Source organism: Aythya fuligula, chromosome 1, assembly GCF_009819795.1.
Source record: "Aythya fuligula isolate bAytFul2 chromosome 1, bAytFul2.pri, whole genome shotgun sequence".
In the NCBI taxonomy this organism is placed as follows: domain Eukaryota; kingdom Metazoa; phylum Chordata; class Aves; order Anseriformes; family Anatidae; genus Aythya; species Aythya fuligula.
The window spans coordinates 205,469,393-205,482,899 of NC_045559.1; the positions used below are offsets into that span (position 1 = coordinate 205,469,393).

The window sequence follows — 13,507 nt, forward strand, 5'->3', positions numbered from 1 at the left end:
ACTCAAATCTTCATCCTGTTTCTCCAGAATTAGGCAGCTTTAGGGGAGTATCAGCAAAAAGTACAACCTGTGCACCTATCAGACAGATATTCGTTCATATTTACTGAAGAAGTGGGAAAGGATCAAGAGGAAATGTGCTTTTCAAGCAGATTTCCCAATTTTACTGCCACTTTTACATCAGTTTATGTAAGAAACTAATTGCCACCACATTTTGGAAACAAGAAGCACACAAGATAATCAAAAATTTCTACCTTAAATACCTTTAGCACAGTATTTGTTTCCAAAATGAACTGTATTTACAGCCAGTTTCTACAAGAATCTGCACATAAACCCTCCATGCCTTCCAAAACTGATTTTAAAACGAAGACAAGCTCAAAATGATCGGCTACAACAACATCAACGCAAGGAATTCTCCTCCAGATTCTTCAAAATCCTATTGCACCGGTGACATTGCCTTACAAAATCATCTGTTTCATCATCTCTGCAGTGAGGCACCACAGAGTAATGCCCATTTCCCTGCCACCATCGAAAATAAATCTCACAGGATGAGGAACACGATACAGCAAGGAGGGAGATTCCTCTTTCCTAGGCAGAAGTGCTCGAATATGTTCAGAAATCCCGAGTTTTGCTTTGCATCACTCATTTGGTTCGATTTCACCATAATCAGAGCATCCCAACACCAGTGGCCTTCCATTTTTTAATTTGAGGAGGATAAATCACAACTTGAGCAGCCTAGGAGCACAACCACAACATTGTACATGACGTGTTTAATCACAAATTAAAATATTACTTAACTGACCATTGATAAAGTGTATTTGAGGTTTCTTCCCAACAAGTCATCACCAAAAATTCTGCGCAGCCTGCTCCAGACCAAGGCATGAATCTACTTTGCAAAGTAATCACAAAGTCTAGACAGTTATATAAGCTTTAAAAATCATGTTTTAAATCAATCCAGCTTTAAAATCATTTTAATTCCCAGATTTTTTTGCAGCCAAAGGCATACCAATGCCTGCCCCCTAGTTAAGTCTCTTCACCCTACATTTATTGAAAGCCAATGAGTGCTGTTCACCTGTTTCAACATTGGTGGGAATTCCTGATGATGAGGACACGTTCAGCTGCTATCAAATTAACTCGTTTGCTTAACTAGGATTGCAGGCTGAACTCAGCCTTTAATGCAATGCTTATGGCTTTTCCCAAGAAATTGTCCATAAACCATGCAAATAGCCAAAAACTAAGCAGGATGAAGTTCAATATTCACTGCTAAGCAAAACTTAGCTTTCTAAAAACAGAACTTTAACTTCAGCTTTCAGAAGAGCACTCAGTATCATCCTAAAGAAGGAAGGAAGCTCGTTTATTAGGCACTAATAACGTGGAGGTGCAGCTTTGGGATTGCTCATGAGCTAAACTGCATGAAAACAATTCATCTGGGGGAGAAAAAGGACAACAGGTGACAGCTATTTGGACTGTTTTCATGAACCTATAAAGAAGTCCTCAAAGTGCTGTGAAGACTTTGAGACTAAGCAGTTTATCCTTTATTAACAGAAATACCAATTTATCTCCAAAATTATCCAGGCAAACCAGCTCCAGCACCAACTGGCACAAAGATTTTGACAAATCTAAGCAGATTCCCACTGGAAGTATTCACAAGACACTGCAAACAGGGCAAGGGAAACGCCTCTGTTTAATAAACAGCTCAAGACTTGACTAATTAACTCATCATCAGAGGTGTTTACAGCTACAGAACACCTAGACGGGTACTAATTAGAAGTGGCAAGTGCATCAGGAAACTGAATGCCGAGAATAAAAACCTGGAAGAGCTCCGTGGAAGCAAGGTCACTGGGGTGGTCTTCAGGAGAAGCACAGCCCCAATTTCTGGACACCTCCACAGGCGTTGGGACAAGCAGATCCCATTAGTTAGCTAATTATTGCATCTGCAGGTCATTCCTAAATTAACGAAGTGAACTGCTACGTGCCTTACGTTTAGCTGAATCACCCACGTATTTCTGGACCACGAAGCATCCCTCGCCATCTCCTTCACGGCTCAGAACCTGAAACTTTTTGCCAGATGAAGGTGGAAGTAAACTGACAAGAAAATAAAAGCAGAATCAAGCAACTGTTAGGGAAGGATCCTAAGCAGACAAATGAAACCAAACTGAAAGGTCTTGTAGGCTAGCAGATCACTCATTCACTCCTAAAGACTCCGTGGTAGGACCTCATTGATGTAAAATGGAAAGTTTGCACTTTTTTTTGGATAGTTGTGGGGTTGTAGAGGGAGTGCTAGGACAATTCATCAAGGAATAAAGGAATTGTGCGTGTTGAAGACCACATCTCCACCGAGGAAGGGGATTGGAGAAAGCTGTCTGGAAGGATGCCCGTTGCTGAAGGGATTCTTGCTTTAAATCCATGAAACAACGTGGATTTGGCAGGAATCATCGCCCTCCTAACGCCCATCACTCACAGGAACACCGTCCCCGCTGCAGAAGCCAAACCAAAGCACTTCCCAGATCCCTAGCTGGATTGTTTCAGCATCCAGAAGCTTCTGTGCATTTTCCAAGTGTTTCTCTTAGAAATCCTCTCCCTTTCTCACCTCTGAACTCCCTCCTGGTTAGCCACAGCCAGCTTCTTGCCCACACCTCAGCGCCATATGGGCGCCGTTGGCGTCAAGGCATCTCCATCCCCTGCCATCTGGAGGGGGTCTCCAGGTCGATACGCTCAACTCGGGGTTAAAAAAAGTTAAAAAAAAAAAAAAAAAAAAAGCTCTTCTGGCTTCAACATCTTCCCTCTGAAGACTCCGATTGACTGCTGTGATTTTGCTGTGAGTTTTCCAAGCGCAGCCCACCTGGTTTTCCCTGCCTTGGTGCCACTGGGGAAGGCACGGAGAAGTCGTCCTGTTTCTGCAGAGGCAGCTGAACACACATCTTCAGCCTGAAGTCCCTTCCCAATAATAATTGGGAATGATATTTGATGATTTGAAGTTTGGTTCATCTCCTTCTCCTGCAGATGACTCCTTCCTAATAAAACCCTCCTAAAAACACAGATTTAGGACAGCTTTCACCCCTACATCTGTCGTCGTGCTCAAGCCCTAATCCATTTTTACCCTTTCTTCCCATCCCACCAAGTCTCACCGAGGTTCCCCCGAGCCACAATTACCTGAGACCACATTTCTGCAGTTCCTAGACCCCTTTGAGGCAATCCCTTGATTTCCAGGGCTAGCAGCACACGCAGAAAGTTTCGTCAGCCCGACCAGGAGCTAGGCAAACAGGGAAAGCAGCAGCCTTCCTGCCAGCAGCTGTTTGTGTAAACAGGAAGCCTGCCATAAAAATCCTGCTCCCTGTTAGAGCTTTGAGTCCGAACCCAGTCCGCTTCAGACGTGGATCTTTCGGTTTCCCCTCGAAATGAGCACGCGGAGCACAATCCCCAATCTTTGTCCTCTGCACTCCCAGCCCCTGTCCTGTGTTAGCTATTATTAGTTTAATGAGCTCAAATCTAAAATAATCCAAATAAAACACTGCTATGAGATGCAACCGACGCGGGGAGGTTAGAAAAAAATAGCTAAAATCCCATCCAAAATACTGCAATGGGGAGAGAAGCTGGGTTGGCTTGCAGGAGAAATTCCTGCCTGGTGGTATCAGGGTACACAAGGTGAGACTTTGTGCAGCTCCTGGAAGTGGTGTGAGGGTGGAAATAACCTCAGGCAGAGCATGGCTGCACGAAGGAGGAGATAAAATGGTTGGCCACCCGAGTACACACTTCTGGAGCGAAACAGTTTCTCCTCTTTTCGACCCTAAACATTGTTCTGATGCAAACTAAACCAGCAGAGGTTTAGGATTAGGAATCCAGCTGCCATTTCCCTGTGCCACAAGCTGAAAGGAACACGATCACTGCCTTCCTCAATATATTTGACCCTTAAAAAACAAGAAGTAATGCTAAGTCAGCCTTTCCAGGCTTCGGAGCAATAATTAAACAAGTTTCAGGAGACTATTAAAACCCCAGGGATCACTTCCTAATGATTTCCCTGCCCTCCATCTCCTACCAGATTTAAGTTTTGCCCCACCACCATTATTCACCTGGAAAGCAGGCGGACACATCTCCTGCTCCCTCCTTTTGTGACCACCCTACGCTGCCCCAAAGGCAGCTCTGCACCGATTTTTGTCCTGCCTGAAGGATGGAGGAAAAAAAAAGAGAAGAGAGAAGAAGTGGAGGAAAAAAAAGAGAGAAGTGAGCTCCCCACAGCAAGAAGGAAGGGGCTTGGGAAGGATTAAGACGTGAGCTTTACTCTTTCCACGTGAGAGCAGCAGAACAGCTCCCACCAGGGCTCTCTCCTCTCAAATTCATGCTTCAGACAGACACAGGGGTGAGGATTTCTGCAGAAGGAAGCTCGAAGATGGTCCTGAAATAGTCCTGACCGAAGGAAAAACACCGAGCGCACCCTGAGAGCATCCCGCCGGTGTTTGCTGATCCAAGCTGACAAGCGTTGAGGTGGAGAATACCTGGGGACTGCTGCAAAAATAACCAGGGAGGTAAAAAAAAAAAAAAAAAAAAAATCCACTCAGAGGTTGGCCTAAATGATGCAACCCCACAGCAAGGCAGGAGGAAAGGAGCTCGGGGCAGAGTGTGTAAACCCGTGTGTGTTACAGGAGCAGCAGGGCTCCAAAATTTCACCACCAAAATAAAAAAAAGCATTGAGATATTTCATTTCTAGCAACAGAAGCTGAGGATGCGCAGAAAGGCAGAGCAGCTCCTGGCTCCTCAGACACCGCAGGGCCATAAATGCTTGGTATTAGGAAATTAAGATATTAGGAATTTGAGAATTTGAGGCCGTTCCCTCTGCTCCTGTCCCTGGTTCCCTGTGAGCAGAGGCCGCCCCCCAGCTCCCCACCTCTTGGCCACGTCGAGGCCATCAGCACGGGCACCTGGCACTGCTCCTCCTGCCCTCCAGAAGACAGATTTTGGGGAAAAAACAGTCAAACTGGCGAAGGAAGTAATAAAAATCTTGCACAACCGCTGCCGCCCCTTTCAACGTGCGGGCCTCTCAAACTTCCGAAGTGAGACACAGGCCCCAAGTGCTCGGGTGTTATTTTTAATTCTGACTTTTTCTAGGAAGTTTGCTCCAGAATATTATAGGATTCGATGACCAAAAAAAAGCATTTATATGAAAATTTGGGTTTGGAGGAGGGAATTCTTTATAAGAGAATTATCCACGCTTTAGTTGTGGTGCAGTACCCTGAAATATTCTCCTCCTGCAGTATTTTTCAGAGGAACAGCAATGCTAAATTCATTCATTTAAGGGCTGGAAGGACACCTACTAGTTCAGTCTCTAATTTTTATTCTCCAAAATACAGACAGAAGACTTTTCCCAACTACAGAAGTTTCTTCTGATCAAAGCAGCTTGGAGAAAAAGCAGCAAAAAAGCCTAAAATAAAGCCTAAAACGCCCAATTCAAGAACCTGCAAGTGCTTGGGAAGCATCAAATCAGTGGAAGAAGCACGGAGCTGCTGTGAAACTCCTGAAATACTTCACCCAGGGCGCTTTGTTCCCTCCTCCACTGTCCAAAAGCCTTGTTTTTTCCTGGGATGGAGCCTGCAGAAATCCTGCAGAGCTCCCAAGTTTATTCTATATCCCCCACTTGGATGATTCAGTGACAAATCCAGCTCTATCTCACCGAAAAAAAAGCCTTTTGTGTCATTTCAAGCAAAACTGGGGAATTTCCAAGGCCAAGGCTGTGTTAATGGTAAATAACTTGCCTCAGCAGCCCGCAGAGCCTGCAGATCTGACTAACCAGATGTGATCTATCGGCCTCTCGCACTCCTGCATGGAAAAAGGGGAGAATTTTTAACAGCAAACCAAAAAATGATTGCAATATTGTGATATTTTCCCCGAGAAAAAGGTTTTTTTTTCAAGTCTCTTACGCTGGAGCATCCAAATGAAGGGGTAAGTTTTAAGGCACACAGCCTGATGTTCGTGCAGGCTCGGGAGAAGACAAATTTTCCCCTCCTCCAAGGGCCATCGAGGTTTAAAGGCAGCTAAAAATAAAGTGGGAAAGGAGCGCGGCCACCACGTTAATTGCATGGTGGTGGATAAAAGGCACTCGGCTCACTGCTTAGCAAAGAGGAATGAGATAACTCAAAAAAAAAATGAGAAAGTTGGATGAAGAAAGAGAAAGGGAACATGATCAGGAATTAAATACGTGAAGGTATTTGGGGGCTGGGGCTGGAAGAGCTCCAGCCCGAGGGGGCTTGTTTGTAAGGCCTTTTTTTTGCAATTCCTTCCATTTTTGTCATTCTCTGAATTCTGGTTTTTTGGGCAGGCCTGCACGGAGCCAGAAACTGGGCTCAGTGATCCTCGTGGGTCCCTTCCGACCCAGGATTTTCTCCGACAAGGCATTCGGAGGTGAGGAGGAGAGGCAAAACAGCTCGGCGCTTCCTGGAGGTGACAGGCCAAAGCCAAACTTTCCGTGGCCATTTTAATTCGAGCCTCCTCCTGCTACGCTGCGAGCTGCTCCTGCCTTCACCCAAGCGAGCAGGAGAAGCTGAGCTTTAGTCGCTGCAGCTTTTCTGGAGCCATGAAGTGATTTTTTCAGCCATTTTGCGAGCGCCAAGGACACGCGGCGCTCGAGAAGTGCTTCAAGAGCAAGCGCATCGGTCTGAAAGCAGGGGGAAAGAAAAAATAAAATCATCTCACACAGACAACACAAACACAAGGCCACGAAGCTGCAGCAGGAGGACGTGCCTGTTCCCGTCTAGGAAAGGCGAGAAGAGGTCAGAGCTTCCTCTGAATGAGCACAGGGCTTCGCTGCCAATTAATTTTGCTGCCTGTGGAAGTTAAGCCCTGCTCCTCTGCCTCCAGCAGCAGGAAGCATCGCCTGCAGCTCCAGTCGCCTCTCCCAAAGAAAATGTTCCCCACTTACCTGGGTTTCGAACCGAACGCCCTCTTCCTGAAATTTATGGAGTGTTTTCTCCTCCCGGAGCAGCCGGCGTCTTCCTTAAAACAAAAGGAAGCTCCCCAAGAGCTGCAAGGATGTTTCTGCACTGAAATTAATACATTGCCTGCCCGTTTCTCTGCAGACAGCTTCGGAGCCTCTGCAGGGCCCCAGCTCTCTCCCTAAAGCAGGAATTTGCTCCCTAAACCCAGAGGCTGCTCCTCAGACCCCTTGGCAGGGATAAATCCCCTGCTGGGAGCTCCGCCAGCGAGGCTGCACCCTGCCAGGGCCCCTCTCCTTTTAGCTGCCCATCCAGCTTGTATTTCCCTTCCCTTTTGTGCTGCCCCTATCGCGGACATTAGGAAAATGCCTTGGCCGTAACTCAAACCTCGACGGAGGAAGCCGAGCAGGAAGGGTTCGGAGAAATGCAAGAAGCCGGCCCTGAGTTAATTACAGGAACGGTGGAGCACGGGGGGGGGGGGGGTTGTGCTGCAGAAAAAGGCTGAGGGCTCTCCGAGAAGCAAATCATTAAATATCACCACTCAGCGGGATGAGCAGTGCTCGTTTAGATGCTCACAAGCATTAACAGCACAAAGGTTCAAGGAAATTCACAACCTAGGCGAGGCCAAGTGGAAGTGAAGACCATTTTCTCAGCAGCAGGATCGCCAAGACGGCTGGTATTTCCTCCAGGCTCTTTCAGATTTGGGTAAATACGCTTCAGATTTCAATCAAAACCTTAATCCTGCGTGTTGATGACTCCTACACGCGTCTGGATGAGAAGGCTACGAGCCCACAAGGCTGAGTGGCATCTCTGCAAACTCCTACGAGGATGCCCAGGCGCTGAAGTGGCCAGCAAGGAGCTCCAGCAAGGAGCCAAAGCCACGCAGGATCCACCCAGCCAGCTCCGGTCTCGGCAATGGGATTAAAGAAGTCACGACGTGGCCAAAAATGCCCCAAAAATAAAGGCTCCTTCTACCTGGTTCTCATCATCACTGAGAATTAAGGATTTTAGGGTTGGTTCTGTAAGAAAAATACTCTAAAAATCAAAGCTCTGGCCAGTACGAGGGTGTTCCTCAGCTTTTGAACCTGGTGGTGTTCCCTGGGCACAGCAGGAGCTGGAGGAGCTTTTCCAGAGGTGGGAAGCCACGCACCAGCCCTCAGGCAGCTCTGACTCAGGAGGCCAGCAGAAAGAAGGGCTGGCTGGGAACAAAGGCAAGTTCCACCCTTGGTCTGTAGGCAAATTAAGGAAACGCTGCTGCTGCTGAGCTTCACGGCTGAACCAGGATTTCCTTCCTCACCTGAGGAGCAGACTGTGCCAAGGAGAGCTGGCAGGAGGCAGCCAGAAGCTGTGTGAACCAGCATCTCGTTCCCCCAGGTGAAAACCACTCGTTTAAGTTGTTTCATTCATTATTTCCTTCCCAGGTTAGCATTTTTCCCCTTGTGATGCACTAAGCCTCATATAGGTATGAAGAACTTGAAGGAAACGCACTCAAAATCTACCCCAGTTCACATTATTTGAATATCCTAAAACAAATTCAGCCTAGCCAGCTTCAAACAGGAGAGAAAATGCCTGATGTACACCAACTGATTTGATTATTTACTGTCCCTGGGCCCTTCAATATTTTCTCATCCAGCAGAGTTTGTTCTGTGCCGAGGACAGAACCCATTTAGCTTTCCACTCTACATAAACTCAGCAAACACATCCAGAAAACCAACCTGAAAAATCCCACTTTCCCTCTCCCAGTCCACGTGTTGGCTGTCAGTCATCTGCTGAGCCCCTTTTTTTGCTATTTATCGCATAAATAATTTACACTAACACGTCAAACTCGTAATTACGATTACATCCATTCGTTTCCAAAGAGCTTTTTTATTTTGTCCTACCCTGTCCCACAGCAGAAGAGCGAAACGAGCTCCCACACCCTTTCAGAAGCATTCAGCTGTCACCAGGAACCTTTTTCCTGCAGCTTACGGGACCCAAATGATGAGTTTCAGGTGTTGTCATGGGAAAAAGTCTTTTAGTGTTCACGTCAAGACAGCAAATTTGATTTTCAAGCCATGTTTCACACCACTGGGAGGCATTTTGGTTGTTCTGGTGGTTATTTTTTGGTTGGTTTCCATCAGCAAATGCCATAATAGACCTGAACTGAACTCTGTGTGGTCCATAGGGCTGTGATGTTCCTCACCCTTCCTCCTTTAGCCCCATTTACATTTTCAGCAAAAGGCTCAACCATCAGCCTCACAGAACCTGGACTGCATGCACCAAATGAAGATCTGCAGATAAAACCCCGTGATTTTACCCCAAGGCATCAGAAAACCCCATTCTTCTAAGTTCATGAATTATTTCTGTGATACAGACAGAAAAAAACACCAAAGTGCAGAGGTGCAGCTCTTTTCCCTTTGCAGAAGAGCTCCAGCTCCTTCGGATCTGGCTCCTTCCTCCCACAAATAAGCAGGAATCAAAACGCACCGCCAAAATTTCCAACCTCCTTCTCCAGGCCTGGCACACTCCTCGGTGAGGTTATTTGAGAGATGGAGGAGAGGAGGACGATATTGAGAAGAACCCAAGAAAACGAAGCCCGGCGACTTGTGAAAAAGGCGTCCAGACCAAACACAAAACCAAGCAGACAAAGACACAGCCAAGAAAATCAAGACCCTGGGAAATAAACGGGTGAAAAGGGGACAATCTGATGGCTGCCAGGAGCTTGCAAGGCAGGGAACTCCTAAAAAAAACAGCCACAAGTTGCCCAGGGATGCCTGTCTTGGAGGTAGCGGTCAGCGTTGGGCCAGCCTCGCACCCAAACCACCTCCAATTCTCCAATTATCTAATTAATTACCGTGCTCAGCACTGCCCATCACGGCGTGGTCTCCAAACAGTCGCATCCTACCTGCTCTTACACCATCATTTTCGGTGCCAACCTCTCGGCTCCTGATAAAAACAGATACTTGGGCTTATTTTTCATTTATTTGGGACTTTACGCAGCGCAGCACGAGGCACCGGGGCCTTCGTTTGCTTTCCGTCCGTGCCCGTGCCCTTCAGACTCGCTCGCCAATAAAAGCTGCATCATAAAGCCACGTGAGGAGGGGACGTCGCTCCCGCAGCGCCCCAGCGGCCGGTTCTGCCCCTTCCACCCCAAAAAAATGAGGGAAGGAGACGTGCTCGCGGGCAAAATAAGCCTAAACGTGTCGGATTTGGGTATAAATACCACATTTACGGGCAGCTACCTCAGCACAGGTGCTGTGTGCACTCACTGACGTGCCCCAGAAATCCGAATCCCTCAAGCTGGAGGCACTGGGGCTGATGGAAGGCACCTGATAAAACAAGATCAAAGGCGGTGAGCAGCACACCATTTTTTGGGGTTTTTTTACACCATAGCTTTATCTAATCCCCCAGCACAGAGCTCTCTGCCTTTTCAGCAAAGATTAGCATATTTAAAACTACTCAAACTCCGTAATCTCCAATCGTGGAGAAAAAAGGAATTCAATTAAGGCAAGCGGTGGCCAAGCCGCCTCCTCGCCCGGCGCCGTATCCTCGTGCTACGAGTTTATAACACGAAAAAAAAAGGGAAAAAGAAGATTTTTCTTTCTCCTGGAGGTTGTATTGCAGGAGATGAAGCCTCGGTGCATGCGGCAAGAGCTTCGCTGGCCGGCCGAGGCGATGACTTGCAGGAAATCCCAGGGGGAGCGCCCTGCCTCCCTGCAGAGGGCTGGCAGCCGCCCGGAGGAGCTGGCGCAAGAAAAAGCAGACAATAAAAAGCCAGGGGCAGGCAGGGGAGAGGAAAAAAGGCTGGGGAGGGGAGCAAGGCTTCTTAAAATCACCGTGGCAGCGCAGGGGAGAGGATGCGCAGCTAGCGGCGAGCTGCGGAACGAGGGAGGATCGCCGCAGTCGGCGCGAGAGCCTGCAATATGGCTGAGGGGAGCAGCAGAAAGCAGCCAAAAAAAACCTAAAAGACCCTAAACGGCGAGGCCCTGCTCTCTGCCACGCCACCGGGGAAATATCGAGGTTGGAAGAGAAAATCCTGAAGCGGCTCGGTTCAGGGTTTCTGCCCTGTAACACAGATGTTTAGCGGTGTGGCCCTCCGGGAGCTTTTCCTTTGCCACCTCGAGGTCCCTGAAGCATCCAGCACCCACCCCAAAAGCAGGGGGAGAGCTTTAATTAGGGCCTTCCAGCAGGGCAGGCAAGCTCCGGGCTGCACGGCAAGGGAACGCAGCAACAGTTGTACAAAGAGACGCGCAGGCTCACGAAAATTCTATTATTATAAATAAAATTGAGATTTTTTCCTTTAATCTTCAAAACGGCACCGGGTGAGGGGGGTCCAGGGGAGCAAAACCCGCTCGAAATCCCTCGGCAGAAAGAGGGATGCTCCCGAATTACCCCCCTGACACGGAGGAGCACGCTGAGGACATTGAATTCTTCCAGGAACCACACGGTAAGGGGAGCTATTCACTGCTTTGGACACCAGGAAAAAAAAAAAAAAAAAAACCCACAGCATTACATCACGCCAGCACCGCCCGGAGAGATTCAGCCCTAAAAGAAAAAGCCATTTTTTAGGTTTTTTTTTTCCCCTTTCTCATGGCAGAACGGCGTCGGGGCAGGGAGCAGGGCCAGGCTGCAGCACCTTGGGGGGAATCAGAGCCCAGACAAAGGCAGGTCTCGATCCCACACCGCAGCGGGGCCACCCCAAAGCCAGCTCGGAGGCATCCGCACGCCGGCCCCAGCAGCAGGGATTGAGTTAGCAGGATTTTTTTCCATCTTACGCCCATAAAACCCCGTCTCTTTCCCCTCAGATCTCTCAGATTTGAGGCTATCCGTGGGAATTATCGGAGAGCTTGTGGTATAAACACAAACGATTAGCTGGGAAGGGGGAAAAAAAAAAACAAACCACGGCGAGGAGCTGCCTGAAGATGCGGCTGCGGGAATGGCTGGGTGAGAAATTCACGTGCAATCCGAGGGCTGCTGAGATTTCAGATGCACCAAACCCCGACTGAAGCTCAGACACGCTAAAACGCAAGATTTTGGGAACGCACGGCGGGTTTTTAATTCGTGTTACGGTGTTACTCGGAAGGGAAATGGAAATAAAGGCGGCGGCAGCCCCTCTACACGCTCCTTTTCCCAAATCCTCAGAAAATGGCTGGCCAAGCAGCCGAGCCGGCGACTCCCTCCAAAAAGAAAGCACCCAGTTGAAGTCGTGCCACCCAAATGGCTAAGGGGAAGGGGAAAAAAAATTAAGAAGCGGGTTAAAGGGTGGGTGAAAAATGAAATTTTGGGGGTTTCAGAGCAGCCCCACGGCCGGGCTCACCTATAAAGGAGCGAGGAAATGCCGGGTTGTGAGGCGCTGGGGGAGAAAAGCTAAGGTGTTTCGTCATCTGCTGCCACACAAGGGACCAAAGGTGGCTGTGGGGGCCGGCACCCCACCCTGACAGTGGCAGATTTTGCGTTTTCCTCCCCAAAATCAGCGGGGATGGCCCCGAGATCCCACTGAGGGCACCCCGAAAACTCCCCGCTGCCCTGGGGACATCCTAGGGGGGCTCTCCTGAGGAAGGAGCACGGTTATTTATTTCTTAATGCACAAGGCCAGGGGGAAAATAAGCCCTTTTGGTTCGGTTTTCAGGGATTTGGGGGGGAATTTGAAGGATTTTGAAGGATTTTGAGGGCTGATGAATCAGCAGCCGGGCCCCGCTCCCCATAAAGGGAGCTGATATGGGGCGGAGAGGGGGGGTTGGAGGATCCATTACAGGCCCCCCCCATACAAATAAGCAAATAAATCAATAAAACAACCCCCCTAAATCCCTCAATTTTAAATTATTTCGAAATTCACCCCATCTCCTCAGGGCAGCCCCCCTCAAATACCCCCTCAAGGGGGGGGCGTCCCCTCACAAACACCCCCCCAAATCCCCCCGCCCACAGGCTGTCCCCACACGGATCAGCCCCAAACCCCCCCAAATTCCCCCCAAATCCCCAAAAATCCCCAAAATCCCCTCTCCTCACCGCTCTGCTCGCCCAGGAAGACCAGCTTGAATTTCCGCAGCGGGTTCCCGAAGTCGCCTCCCGCCGACATGGTGCCGTTGCCGGCAGCCTTCTCCCCCCCCCCCAGCGAGCTCTCTGCTCCTCCCGGTATATTATTTTTATTTTTTTTTCCCCTTTTTTTTTTTTTTTCTCCCACCCCCCCCTCTCCCGGGAGGTGCCGGAGCTGGAGGCGCCGCCGCTCCCCTCAGGGCCGCGCTCCCGCCCCCGCCTTCACGCAGTCAGCCGCGGGAGCCCCGCCCGTTGTCGCCACCGCCCCCTCCGCCTCCTCCTCTGCGCATGCGCGCCGCCGGCCCCAGCCCTTAAGCGCCCCGCCTTTCGGCGCCCCGGCCGCGGAGCCAATCAGATGGGCGGAAGAGGCGGAGGGGGCGTGGTTTGAGGGGGTGGGGGCGGGGCTTGAGGGGGTGGGGGCGCAGCTTGAGGGGGTGGGGGCGGGGCTTGAGGGGAGTGGGGGCGTTCACTCTGGAGCCTAATGGGGGCAGGGGGATGGTGCTGGGTATTTGGGGTGTTCACCCTGGAGCCTAATGATGGTGGGAAGTGGGGGTCCGGGGTATTTGGGGTGTTCG

The 13,507-nt window shown here is 49.4% G+C and overlaps 1 protein-coding gene across 2 annotated transcripts in view; it reads right to left on the bottom strand.

Moving 5' to 3' along the window:
- The window catches only part of RAB6A (RAB6A, member RAS oncogene family), a 44,512-nt gene extending 31,471 nt beyond the window's left edge, over positions 1 to 13,041 (bottom strand). The window contains exon 1 of one of the 2 annotated variants that reach the window (XM_032180560.1): positions 12,906 to 13,041. In XM_032180560.1, the coding sequence (XP_032036451.1) occupies positions 12,906 to 12,975 (70 nt within the window). In that variant the 5' untranslated portion in view covers positions 12,976 to 13,041. The remainder of the gene's footprint in view (positions 1 to 12,905) is intronic. The other variant, XM_032208306.1, reaches the window with a different exon arrangement.
- Positions 13,042 to 13,507: the final 466 nt, after the last annotated feature.